Genomic DNA, 13,006 nt, shown 5'->3' with positions numbered 1-13,006 from the left:
TTAGTCAGCTGGTCCTCTAGTTATTGATGGATCAGACTCTGGCCCCATTGTTCACCCTCAGGTAATGGGGTCTGAGGACTCTGGGGAAGTACACTGGGGTCCCTAACATAGCTGAGCTGTGCTCTAGGCCTGGGGATAACTAAGGCCTCATCCCTCCAAACGGGTTTTTGTAGTGATGAGAGACATGAGGCATGATAAATATGTACTGTGCTCAAAGTGGCGATTTCTATTTTGGAGGAAAATTGAAAATTGATAAGAGGGCAGAGTGAAGGCAACAGCTTCCATTTATTTACTTATTTTTGTGGTACTGGGGATAGAACTCAGGACCTCACACATGCTAGGCAAGTACTCTACTACTGAGCTACACACCCCAACCCTTTACATTTTTTTTGTTTTTATTTTGAGACAGAATTTTGTTAACCTATGCTGAGGCTGGTCTGGAATGTTCAGTCCTCTGCCTCAGCCTCCAGATTACCTGAGAATACAGGCATGCACCACCATGCCCAACCAGAGCTGCTATTTCATGAGTGGTCTGGCGGACCCTCCGAGGAGAGATGTGCAGAGGCCTAAAAGGGAGGGAGCTAGGAAGCCCCCGTGGGCTCCAGACGGAGGGTCAGATGCCTGGGGACGGGGAGGCAGAGCAGTGAGACAGGTGTTGCAGGGAAGCTTGCCCCATGCGTTGCCAGGCCTGGAGGCCCACTCTGTCCCTAGAAGTCTTTCCCTTCTGGAGAGTTGAGCTGTTATCTTCAACACTGGAACTGCATTTGCAGCAGAGACGACCGCCACCCTCCAGGCTCTGCAGGGGGCCAGCCTCCCAGTGGGCTGCACTGCTGGTACCAGTGCGGTGACCTCCTTCACTCAGTCGTTTCCAGTTACAGCCACTCAACCAACCATCAAGGGTTCCGGAGAAATTCTAAAAGGTGCAGCAATTAACCATTTTGTCTAGCTCTGTTAATCCGCTGCTAGACTAATCCCTCTGTACACCACGAAGCCAGCGGGGCCGGGGAACCCTGGGTCTAAGCCACCTGTCCACACAATTCCCAAACAGCCCGGCTCCTGTGGTCACCGGTTCCTGAAAGGGTGGGCCAGGGTGTGTGAGGGTGAAGCCGGGAGGGATGGGGCCGGGCCGACGAGGAAGGAGCCTCAGAGGAGGACCCCCTTCCCGCGTCGGGGCTGACGCCGCGCCATTCAAACCCGCCACCGCCGAGATCCGCGCGGGGTGCGGAAGTTCCGAGGGCCGCGGCGGAGAGGGCGGGGCCAGCGAGCAGCCTGGGCCAAGGACCGCGTACCACAGTGGGTTTCCTCAATTGGCTGAGACGGCCACGTGCAAAATTCTGGCCAATCACAGACGTCGTCCCGTTTTGGCTCCTCCTCTCCCCCAAGGCCCTCCTCCTCCTGTTCCGAGGGCGCTCCGGGTCTTCAGGCTGGTGTCCAACCTCCCGCTGATCCTGCTGCTACGCCCGTGGGTGACGATGCCAACGGGGTCCCTTCCTGGGCACCGAGTCCATGTCCGAGGAGGGCACGACCAGAGTCTGTCCCACCCACCTTCCTGCTCTTCTCAGCTCCTGAACTCCCACCCTGCCCCAAGCTCTGTCCCGGGGAAGAACAGGGCGGGAACTAGCTTGGCCTCAGCCTGAGCTGGCCAGGAGGAGGGCCCCTCAGCCAAGGTATGCCCTGGCACTCAAGACAAAGGGCCAAAAGGGGCAGCACAGGCCGGTGGCTCTGAACCCACCTTAAGGTGGAAGGTTATTCAGAGACCCTCACCTGCATGGCCATGACCTGGGGCCCCGTCCCACCAAGCCCCTCGGTGTCTCCACACTGTTCCCCACTGCCCCCGCACTCAACTGGCCTGGTCCTGGACAGAGGAAGAGGGGGACAACCTCTGTCCTCCCAAGTCCCCAGTCGGGGGGAGGGTGCAGTAAAAGGTTCATGCCTCTCCTTGCCAGGTTGAAAGGCCTCCTTCAGCATAGACCCTCTGCTCCATGGACAGCACCTGGAAGAGCCTTCCTGCCCTGCTAGTGGAAAGGCCATTCTGACTTACCCATTTTTCACAGCCCTGGAGACCACTGTGCCCCAGGGTGGCCACAGGGCTGAGTTGGATGAAAATACCCACAGGCTTCACAACCCAACCCCAGCAAGGCACCAATTCACTGGGAGGGGCTGGCTGGGACGCCTGGGGTCTCTCTCAGCCCATCAACTGATGGCCCTCCCCCTGCTGGCCCAGGGCTGGGCTGAGGGAGAAAGAGCAAGTCAGCTTTCCTTCTCCATTTTTTCTTTTTGCAGTACTGGGGATTGAACCCAAGGCCTTGTGCATGCTGGGCGAGCACTCCACCACTGAGTTTGTCCCCAGCCTTGTTGTGTGAGGCCTTGAGTTCAGTCCCCAGTACCTGAAGGAGAACCACCACAACAAAAAGCCCGTCATCCAGCAACGTGGGAGGCTAACGTAGGATCACAAGTTCTGGGCCAGCCTCTGCAACTTAGTGAGAGCCCATCTCAGAATTTAAAAAGAGAGTGTTCCTTGGTTAAATCCTGGTCAGCAGTGCTTCTTTACTCTGCGGTCAACTGGCCAGTAGGGTGCTGAAGCTCAGGGAAGACCATGGCCCACGAGATGGGCCAGAGTGTGAGCTGTCCCAGCACTGTTTGTGTGTGGTGTGCTTCCCTGCACCTGGACCCAGGATCATTGGTGCCTGGGATTTGCCCCACAGATAATAGTCATCAGATTTTAAATTCAGTTTTCTTACAAAACAAAAAAAGACTATTTTTTTTTTTTTTTGCTCTTTAGTAACTGCACTGAGATTTGTGCTGCACAGAGAACAAAGGGAGGCTGGACTAGGGCCTGGAGAAGTACCGAGGGCAGGGTCTGCTGACTCAGGCAGGAGGCCAGGAGGGGACGGAGGTGGGTAGCATCTCTTGCTCTGCAGTGAGCATGCACAATGGTGCCTTCTGCGTGGCTGTGCACAGGGCCTGCCCTGCAGTGCTTCATGCGTGGGATGTGTCACAGATGCACCCCCTCAATGACCCACCCACGCCAACCCAGGATAGCAGCCTGGAACAGAGATGGTGCTTGGCTGGACCCCTCGCAGAGTGGTAGACAGGTACCCTGTGTGGCTACAGCTGCAACAGCAAGAGCAGAAATATAGCTGAGTAATCTGAGTTCACCACTGAATCCTGGGCATGGATTAAGCAGGAGACTCTAGAAAGCAAACAGTGATGGGTGTCAAATGGCCAAGAGAGATGGCCAAGCATACTAGGGGTCAGGGCTGAGCAGGATCACAACCCAGGTAGAGAGGAGAATGCTCAGGCCCAGGACACTGCAGATACCAGTGGGTGAGGACAGATTCACCCCGTAGGGGACTCCCCGCAACCTGTGGGGACAGGGCCCTCAGGAGGGGTGCACTGCTCATCCAAGAGTGCAGGCTGCACAGGGGACCTCCATCAAGGAGTGCAGCATGTAAAGGGGAAAGGGTGACACAGGAGCCACACTGAAGTCACCAGTGGCACACTACATTGGCAGCATAAAACTTTGAGGTGCTGAGCTGATGGCCACATGACTCCTGCTGACTCCCTCTCAATGCCCACCATCCTAGCCTAGTCACCAGAACATCAGGCCAACCTCAGATGAGGGCCATCCTCCAAAGTGCCTGACCAACACTCCTCAAGCCATCAGGGCTATCAGGAGCAAGGGCTGGGAACCTACTACAGCAGACAGCACTTGGCAGATGACTTCAGGCCAGAGCCCTGAGCAAAGAGCTCAGCTGGCATCTTCCTGGGCTCAGAACTGCACTCGACCTCAGGGTCACATCTGACCTTGAGCACGGGAGGCCTCCGCCAGCCATCCTCTAGGACTGGCCCTGAAGGGCATCAGTATCCAGAACACAGGAAGGCCTCAAACACTCACAGCCCCAAACAGTCCCATCAAGAGCTGGGCAAAGGACTAACAGACCCTTCTCAAAAGAAGAAATACAAATGGCCAACAAATACATGAAAAAAATGTTCAACATCATTAGCAATCAGGGAAACAAAATCAAAACTACCCTGAGATTTCATCTCACTGCAGTCAGAATGGCAGCCACCAAAAATACAAACAATAATAAATGCTGGAGAAGATGTGGGGAAAAGAAACACTTTTACACTGTCGGTGGGACTGTAAGTTAGTACAACCACTGAGGGAATCAGTGTGGAGGTTCCTCAGAAGACTTGGCATGGAACCACCATGACCCAGCTAGACCCTTTTCATCTTACTGCAGTGACACATTCACACCCATGTTTACAGCAGCACGATTCACGGTAGCCAAACTATGGAACCAGCCTAGGTGTCCATTAGCTGATGAATGGATACAGAACATGTGGTATAAATACACAAGGAGTTTTATTCAGCTACAAGGAAGAACGAAATTATGTCCTTTTCAGGAAGATGGATGGAACTAGAGACAATCGTGCTAAGTGAGCTAAGGCAGACTCACAGTCAGATGCTTTCTCTCATATGGAGAACTAGAGAGAGAAGGAAAGAGGGTCCTAGGGAGACAGAAGGGAGCACAGAGGAAGGGGACTATGGTGTGGGGGGGGTGACAAAAAGGACCCAGGGTGCTGCTTCCCACTGGCATGAGTGAGTCACAGCAATCCCGGTCAGGTAGAGTCACAGTGTGTGAACAGAAGAGCACAGGCTGCTGCCTGGTCTCCAAAGTGTTGGCTTCTACCTCCCTTGGCAAAAGCCAGGACCAGGCTGCCTGAGAGCAACTGTAGTCTGTTTGCCAGTGTGATAAGTGTGTGACCACTGGGTCAGGGGTCAGCTCTGCAAGGAGTCTGGCTTTCAATACTGGTTCCATTGGCATTTCCGTACAGCTGAGGGACAGAACACTTTCCTGCGCTGCTGAGGGACAGAACACTTTCCTGCGCTGCTAGCCGCCATGTGTCTTCCTTTTGAGAAATGTGGACTCAAATCTTTTGTCTACTTTAAAATGGGTTGTTGTCCTTTTGGAAAGTGACTGGACTTGATTCTGTGAGCAGCTTTAGGGTTATGAAAAGTCGAGAGGAAGCACAGAGCTCCGTGTGCCCCTCGGTCCAGCTCTAGCCCTAACACTGAATCAGGACAGCCAGGTGCCAACGGATGCTGCTGGGAGCACAAGTCCAGTCCACCCCCGACTCACTGGGGCAGTGCAGGGGAAAGCTGTGCAGTGGAGCTCCGGCACCATGGCGGCACCCCAGGGGGGCTCCACTGGATGGTCTCCCTCCCTGCCCCTCACCAGAAGGTCCTACAGGTGCTCTCAGGGTTCACCATCTTTCACCCAGTGGTGTGCATCAGGTCACCTGGGCTGTGTGGCTTGGCAGCTCAATTCTTTTCTTCCCTCCCTCCCTCCCTCTTCCAGCGCTGGGACAAACCAGGTCTGGCGTGTGTTTGGCAAGGGCTCTCCAGTGCCGCAGCCCAGTCCCATTTCTTTCCTCACTGCCTCGTGTTCCTGGCTCGGATGGACCACATTACCACTGAAGGATGTCTCAGCTGTTCCGGGTCCACCTCTCCCCTTCCCCTCCCCTTGCAACGTAGTGTAGGTGCTCTACTACAGGGCTGCATCCCCACCTTTTGTTTTTTGAGGTAGGATCTCTAATGGTTCCACTGGCATTTCCGTACAGCTGATGGGACAGAACACTTTCCTGTTGCCCAGGTGGCCTAGAACCTGCACCTCCTGCGTCAGCCTCCAAGGGGCTGGAATCACAGGTGGTGGCTGCACCCAGCTCTGAATGAAGCTGCTGTGGATGCTCATGGAGAGCACTGTGCACCCAGGTCTACAGAAGGCAGCACGACTGTGTCCACCGTGGCAGTACCTCTCAGCCAGCCCCTCCAGCAGGCCTGTGGCTGTGCCTCCACATCCATCCACACGATGACGTGTGACTCTGAGCACCTATTAGCATGCCTATTTGCCATCTGCATCTCTTCTGGAGAGCTGTCTGTTCAGGAGTTCTGCCCGTTTTAAAAACTGGGTGGTTTGTTATTGTTAAGATGGTGTTCTTTGTGCATTTAGACACTAGTTCTTTAGGAGGTGACTTGCAGATACTTTCTCCTGTTTGGGGATCATTTTTCATTCCACTACAGTGTCTTAGAAAAGAGAGGTTTCTAAATCATGAGGAAGACCATCTCACCAGCTATTTCTTTGAGGACATACTTTGGTGCCCTACCACAAAGCCACTGCATAATCAAGCCCAGGGCTCCCGTGTCTTCCTATGGTGATATACTTGAGAAGCCACCACACACCCAGGCCCAAGTCTCTCTTGCCTCCTTTTCGGGCTCAAGGTTTCAGTTCTCCCCTAGGGGTGTGGTCTCTCACGACCTGGCTCCTGTGGGATGGTGTCCTCCCACTGAATGCTGCTGCTCCCATCACTGCGTAGCTGGTCATCGACCACGGGGCCGGCTGCAGCCAGGAGGACCTCACCCCAGTGAGTGTGCATCCCTTGGGTGGTGCCTTTCTCTGTTCCTTCTGTCAGAGCATGTGGCATTCCTTGTGCACACTGCGTCTGTTTTGTCAGAGTTATATCTGTGAGCTTCATTTCTTTTAGTGATAATGATATTGTATACTTAATTTCATATTCCAATTGCTCCCTGGTTGGTGGTGCATTTTATTTTAAATTTCTTTTTAAAATTATCATACTCAAATCTAAGTGTGTGTAGCTCTGTTTTGGAGATGGGTCTTGCTGTGCTGCCTGGTCTGGCCTGGAACTGCTGGGCTCCAGGGATCCTCCTGCCTCAGCCTCCTGAGCATGGAGCCTCCCCATGGAGGCTCCCCTTGGGCCCAGCACTGCATCCAGCTTCAGGTCTAGGGACTCAGACACACGTGCAAAGGCAACGATCAGTTGGTGAAATGCCGAACGCTGTCCTCCCGAGGTGGGGAACAAGGCAAAGGCATCCTTCCTCCACTCCTGGTCAGGGCAGTAAGGTAGAAGGACTGGAAACCATGCAAGTGGGTAAAGGAGCCGGGCAGCTCCCTGGCTTCCCTCAGTAGAGTGCCAGACTGATCTAAAACAGCAGAGCCTCTCTGAGAGCTAACGCTGAGCTCCACACGTTCACAGGACAACGCACCAAAACCATCTTATTGGAGCTGGTGCCGTGGCACATGCCTGTGATCTCAGTGATGTGGGAGGCTGAGGCAGGAAGATCGCAAGTTTGAGGCCAGCCTCAGCAACTTTGTGAAGCCCTGTTTCAAAATAAAAAATAAAAGGACTGGATAGAGCACTCCTGGGTTCAATCTCCAGTACCAAAAACAAATAAACAAACAAAGCACAGTTATTAGTATATATAAGCAATAAAGAGTGTGAACACTGAAATTTAAAAACCAATAGGCTCCCTGAAGAGGGGAGGGAGAATGAGAATCAGGCATAAGTAGACCAGATGTGCAGGGGATCACAGAGCCAGGAACTTCAGAATGCTGACAGAAACCAAAGTGGCCCCTGTGTGGAAAGACGCTGCGGCCCAGGACTGGGCATCTCCCCAGAGTGACCTATGAACTAACAGTTCCAGAAACCCCAGCAGGGCCTTCTGTAACGTAGACAAGACCACTCTAGAGTTTATATGCAGGGGCAGACAGAAAGGGGCACTAGAACAATTCTTTACAAAGAAGACCAGGCGGGGTGTGGCTCGGGGGTAGAGAAACTGCCTCCTATGCAGGAAGCTCTGGGCTCCACGCAGCAGCACACACATACACACGTATACACATGCTATAGATGGGGGGGAGAGGAAGAGGGAGGGTTTGGGATGGGGTGAGAGAAGGGGAGGGAGAGGAGGGAGGGAGAGGGAGGGGGGAAGGAAGGGAAGGAGGTGAGGGAGGGAGAGGGGGAGAGAGGGACAGGGATAGGGATATAGATATAAATAAAAGAAGGACAGAACTGGACCCAGCCCACCACTCATGTTGACATGTTCCAAGCATTGTGGTCTGGCACAGGGACACAGTCGGAGGTCAGAGCAGAGTGAGGGAAAGACCCCACACAGGGCCACTTGCTACAGTGGTGCAAAGCAATCTGTTTAGCCAGTGGTAATGGTACATGTGCACCCAGACCTGAACCTGAACCTCAACCTCAATCTTGACGTCACTTTTCACACAATCAACCGAATACATTACACACACGTGAAACATGAAAACACAAAGCACTTGGAAGAAAACAGAAAAATATCTTTGGGACTTGGCATTTGGCAAATAGTTTATTAGATATGACGCCAAAAGCATAGTCAAAGAATCCAAAAAAGAAAATATGGATAAATTTGACCTCACCAAGATGAAAAAAATAATTGATCTACCAAAGAGAAAGAGGAGAAAAAGATAAGCTGAAGAGCCGGCAACTTGGCCACAGGCCTTACCACTGCAGGCCAGGCTCGGGGTGCAGCCAGTGCGGCCCAGAGGACTCAACACTGCTCACAGGGCACAGCAAACCGCACAAAGGACAGCCTCACTGTGTTCCACCAGGAGAGCCACTGTCTCACCTCCTCTAGGAAAAGCAGCTGGGCACAGGCACCCAGGGGCAGCTGCATCTTAGAGGAGGCCTCTGCCCCCACAGGACATCTGGCTGGAGTGGGGCTTGAGTAGCGGCCAGCGTGCAGAGGCCCTGATTATGCCCTGTCACTACCCAGTCACTGCTCTATGGACACAGGCCCCACTGTGTCCACAGAGTGGTGCCCCTCCGAGCTGGCGCCACTGACCTTCCTGGCACATGCTGCCCTCTGCCAGCCTGGGTGGCAATGAGCAGGAGGTCCTGAGGCTCTCGTCCCACATGCTCCGGTTCACTCCAGCACCTGGGACAACAACACCAGCACAGGGTTCTGCAAGATCTTCACACCCATACAATGGGGCCGGCGACCCGCCAAAGGTAAGAAAAGCAGAGGTCAAGTGAGATTCCCAAGATCACACTCACCCGGGCTCCGACTGTAGCCCAGCAGCAGTCTTCCTGGCCTTCCAACGCTCGTTTCCTCAGGTTTTCAACACTGTGTTTCTGGGCAAACCGTTGAATATACAGTGGAACACGGGCCTGTCATGCCCCTGCTGGGGCCAGCACACCTTCCAGCAGCACCCCTGTTGGCAGAGCTGCTCCAAGCCAACAACCTCTGCAAACCCGATGCCCTTCGCTAGGCCACTGAAATGACCTCCATGCCAGGGCAACATGGAGCATGAGGACACAAGCCTGGAAGGACCGTGTGCTTGCGCACACGTGTGTGGTAAGCACGTGCCCTAATGCAGGCAAGGCAGGCCTGAGTGGGCTGCACACTGCAGCATCTCCTGCCACACTTACAGGCACCCAGGGATTGTTCCCAGGACCCGCCCATGATGCTGCCTACCAGGCTCACTCGTCTCCAGGTGATCTGGACTGCCTGGTATAAGGTGAATGCCAGGCAGATGGCCCTCGGCCACACTGAGGGGTCAGCAAGTCTGCGTCCTCAGCTCAGGCACAGTCTTCTCTGACGCTTCCAGCCCAGGCACAGGCAGGGCCAGCTGTTCTCCAGCAGGTCAAGGGTCTCATGCTCACAAACACCTGACGTAATAAACTTCCAGCCCAGGAGATGCGGTAGGTTTTCTTCTGCTTTTATTACAAGCATATAATATTGAGTGGCAAACACTGAGTATAAGCTCCACGGCCGTGAAGTCAAGCATCAGGAGTATTCCCCAGAGTTCAGACAGAAGCCGCCACCGAGGTACAAATCACACCAACGAAAGGATGAGCACATGAACTGCAAGCCACACATTCAGTGCCCAGGTCTGCCCCATCACCTGCCCAGGCCAGGGACACCAGCCAGTGCTGTGTCCCAGCCCTGCGTCCCCCCTGCAGCTGGGCTGAACCACTGAGGTGACGCTCCCCTGAAGCCAGGCACCTTGGGCGCTCAGCCTGTCCTTCCCACGCTGACCCCTGCCTGGTGGGCACGGGCATGGTGAGTCCACGGTGCAGTCCTAACATTGATCATTTCCAACTTGCTTATCTCCATCTGTTTCCTTGGTGTATTTCAAGATCAAGGCAGAGACACACTTGTGTTTTGAGCTAAGGTCATGTGATATGGGGAGCTGGCGTGGGTTCCTGAGGAAGCGGGGAACTGATTGTGACCTAGCTACCCGACAATGCCCCTGATGCTCTAGACACGCCGCGTGCTCACGTGTGACGGGGAGGCTGCCCACAGCACACTACAGACCGCCAAGTGACGTCTTGCGTGTTCTATTTAGAAACCAAATCAGACCCCAGGGCCACCTCGGGTGTGGCCCAGCCTGGGCACATGAACTGGGGGCCATGGGCCACCCTGCTGAACACCACTAGCAGATTTCCCACAGCCTCAGGAGCAGCGTCCTGGTGACAGCAACCAAGAGGAATAGCCAGACGGCTGCATGCGTGTGTTTTGGGATCCCATCTGCCCTCCCTTCTCCTGCAGCAAAACCGAGCTGCCATGGTCTGCATGCGGCTCCTGGAGGCACGCTGGGCCTATCGAACAGAAGCAGGTGAATGCACGTCACCTTGCGAAACACAGGTGTGACGCTACGCAGAGCAGAAGCTCCAGACACCTTGAGTTCATCCCACACGCCAGCAAGTAAAGCTGGACACCGAAGCTGGAGGAGGGATGGGAAATAGGATAGAAGGCTTAAAGTAGAATAAATAATTTTATAAAGTTTTCTTTAACCCACCCCCCCCGCATTTTAAATCCAATATTATATATTCTATCTGAGTCTTACACTCCTGTGAACAGGGCACCTAGTGGACCACGTGTGGGAGGTGGGTGCCAGTCTGTCCAAGTGGCCCCGCGAGCCACCTCACTGCGCTCGCTGCATGAGCACGCCATGAGAAACCGCCCCGCAGGCTCCTTCAGCCAGGAGGCTCTGCAAGGTGTGCTAACTGGCCCTGGTGGTCATGCTGGAACACGGGCGGCCTGGAGTCAGACAAGCTCCCTCAGGCCTGCAGGCGAGGCAGGCTCGTCAGCTCCAGGCTCTGACTAGGTAAGGCTACGCATCAGACCAAGGGCGAAGGGCACTGGCCGTCCTGCAGAGAAGACAGCCACGCGATGGAATCTTAGAAAAATAGGTACTTTTGCTGCTGAGGTTTGGTCAAGTTACTGCAGCGACAGGAGCAGGGCTGCTGGCCGCGGCGTCCACCATGCTGCGGCAGAGCTCTCAACTTAGCACCATAGCACGTCCCGGGACTCCACGGCATCCGCAGGCCACACACACACCAGAAGGCTGCACAGTGGGGTTCATTCTTGTGTGAACCAGCTCGATTCGAATCTGGAGGCTCACGTGTCAAACCTCTCTTTAGTTTCACCACACAGGACGTACCTACATTCTAACGTCACACTTAGAAGTGCTCTGTGACAACGTGGCTCTGTGGGAGGCTTCAGCAGTACGTGTTTTGAGGTAGACAGGTAATGCTTGCTCATAAATCCTTGTAGAGCAACCCTAGAGACCATGTGCTGAACAGCAAGCCTGGAGCACTAACTCTCATGGCCCTGGCTTATTCGAGGAGGTGGGCTCTGACCAGCCCCTCACAGCACGTGTCTGCTTCAGAAGGACCAGGAACTGGACCAGCTACTCCGATGCTTCCTTGCCCCTCACACTAGGTCTCACGGCTGCTGCTTCCAACATTCTGTGTAAGTGAAGCAGGAAGCAGAAGAAAATAAGCAGAGCTGGATGCTGACAGCCCACCACAGCTTTCCAAGCAAATCCCAGGAAAACCCCAGGCCTTGGTGAGGCCTCCTGGTGACCTGGCCTCAGACCGAGACTCCCATTTACCCAACAAGAACTGGTGGGCAGCACCTGGCAGGGACCATGGGGTCAGGGTAATGCTTGCCCTGCAGGGTCGAGAGAGGGGTCCCAAAGCTCCCCAGAAACACCAGGACTCCTATGCTGGAGCTCCAGGACCACCCCCCTGCCGTGGGTGGGGGTCTGCGTGTACTTGCTGGCAGAACTCATCCTCTAACTCAACAGCAACGCGATACTGGGGAGCAGGGCGGGCTGGCACAAAGCACCCTGCCTGTGACCAGGGAAAGATGTGCTGGGGGAGCTGCTTCCCCTGGGCCTGCCCACCCCAACCCAGCACCTTCCTGGGACAAGGGTGGGAAAGCACAGTGGCCTCCATCTACAGGAGGGAGAACCCTGCTGGTCTTGCTTGGAGGCACCCAGCACCAGCACCCCAACCCCACACTGGTCTGACAAGCCCCTGCCCAACACTCTTCCTTAGCACAGAAACGGGGAGGACAATGTAGGAAACTAAATGATGGCACCAAACAATCTGTGCCCTTTTTAATAAATGAGATTTTTAAAAACAAGAAGGGTCTTTAGGCCCGTGCTGAGCGGGCTGAGCCACCTCTGGTCTGCCAGCCGGTGCGCCAGAGCCATGCTGGGAGCCTGGGTGGCACGGGCCCTCCAGCCCCACACGTGCACCTGGACGCATGCCTGGACTGTGCTGCCCGAGGTGGGGTGGACACTAGTGCCCACTCAGTACCAACGCAAGCCTCTTTTGGTATGCTTTAAATTAAATCTTTATATATCTTCTAAGTCTTCAGGAAGCTAAAGGCAACATAAATATTTACCATGAAAAGACTTTTTCAATAACTTAGGAAGGACTCAATAAAAGTACGGCATTTTTGAGGCTTATTAAGAAACCGATCCGTGAACTAAACTGAAATGAACTCAGATTCTCGAGACCTGGAAAGCGAGCGGAGGTCTGTGGGATGGTGACCTGGAGCCTCGTGCCGCGCCTGCCGGCCGAGGGCCTGCGGTGGGTAAGCACGTGCGGCTGCGCAGAACTGCAAGTGTTTTCATCCTCTGTAAACACGTGCTGGTAGTGTCTTGTAGGGTGTGGATTCTCTTGTACAAAAGTTATAAATATTCTCTATTCAGAAGTCTGGTCCACCCGGCACCCAGAAGCAAGTTCTGTTGCGGGTGCTGCGCATGGCTGTGTGGCCCCTGGGACACAGGGCCAGTCTGAAGAGCCAGGCTCACAGCAAGTCCATCTTGGGTCTGTAGTGCAGCAGGAGGGGGGCCTTCTGTAAGACAAA

At 54.4% G+C, this 13,006-nt stretch overlaps 1 protein-coding gene across 2 annotated transcripts in view; it reads right to left on the bottom strand.

Moving 5' to 3' along the window:
• Positions 1–9,541: 9,541 nt before the first annotated feature.
• Pcgf3 (polycomb group ring finger 3) overlaps positions 9,542–13,006 on the bottom strand; it is a 34,302-nt gene continuing 30,837 nt past the window's right edge. For both annotated transcript variants that reach the window (XM_027940671.3, XM_027940664.3), the window contains exon 11: positions 9,542–12,994. In XM_027940671.3, the coding sequence (XP_027796472.1) occupies positions 12,947–12,994 (48 nt within the window). In that variant the 3' untranslated portion in view covers positions 9,542–12,946. The remainder of the gene's footprint in view (positions 12,995–13,006) is intronic.

This window comes from Marmota flaviventris, chromosome 7, assembly GCF_047511675.1.
Source record: "Marmota flaviventris isolate mMarFla1 chromosome 7, mMarFla1.hap1, whole genome shotgun sequence".
Taxonomy (NCBI): Eukaryota; Metazoa; Chordata; class Mammalia; order Rodentia; family Sciuridae; genus Marmota; species Marmota flaviventris.
Note: the sequence above shows the minus strand (reverse complement) of the source record. Positions and strands in the feature narration are given on the sequence as shown.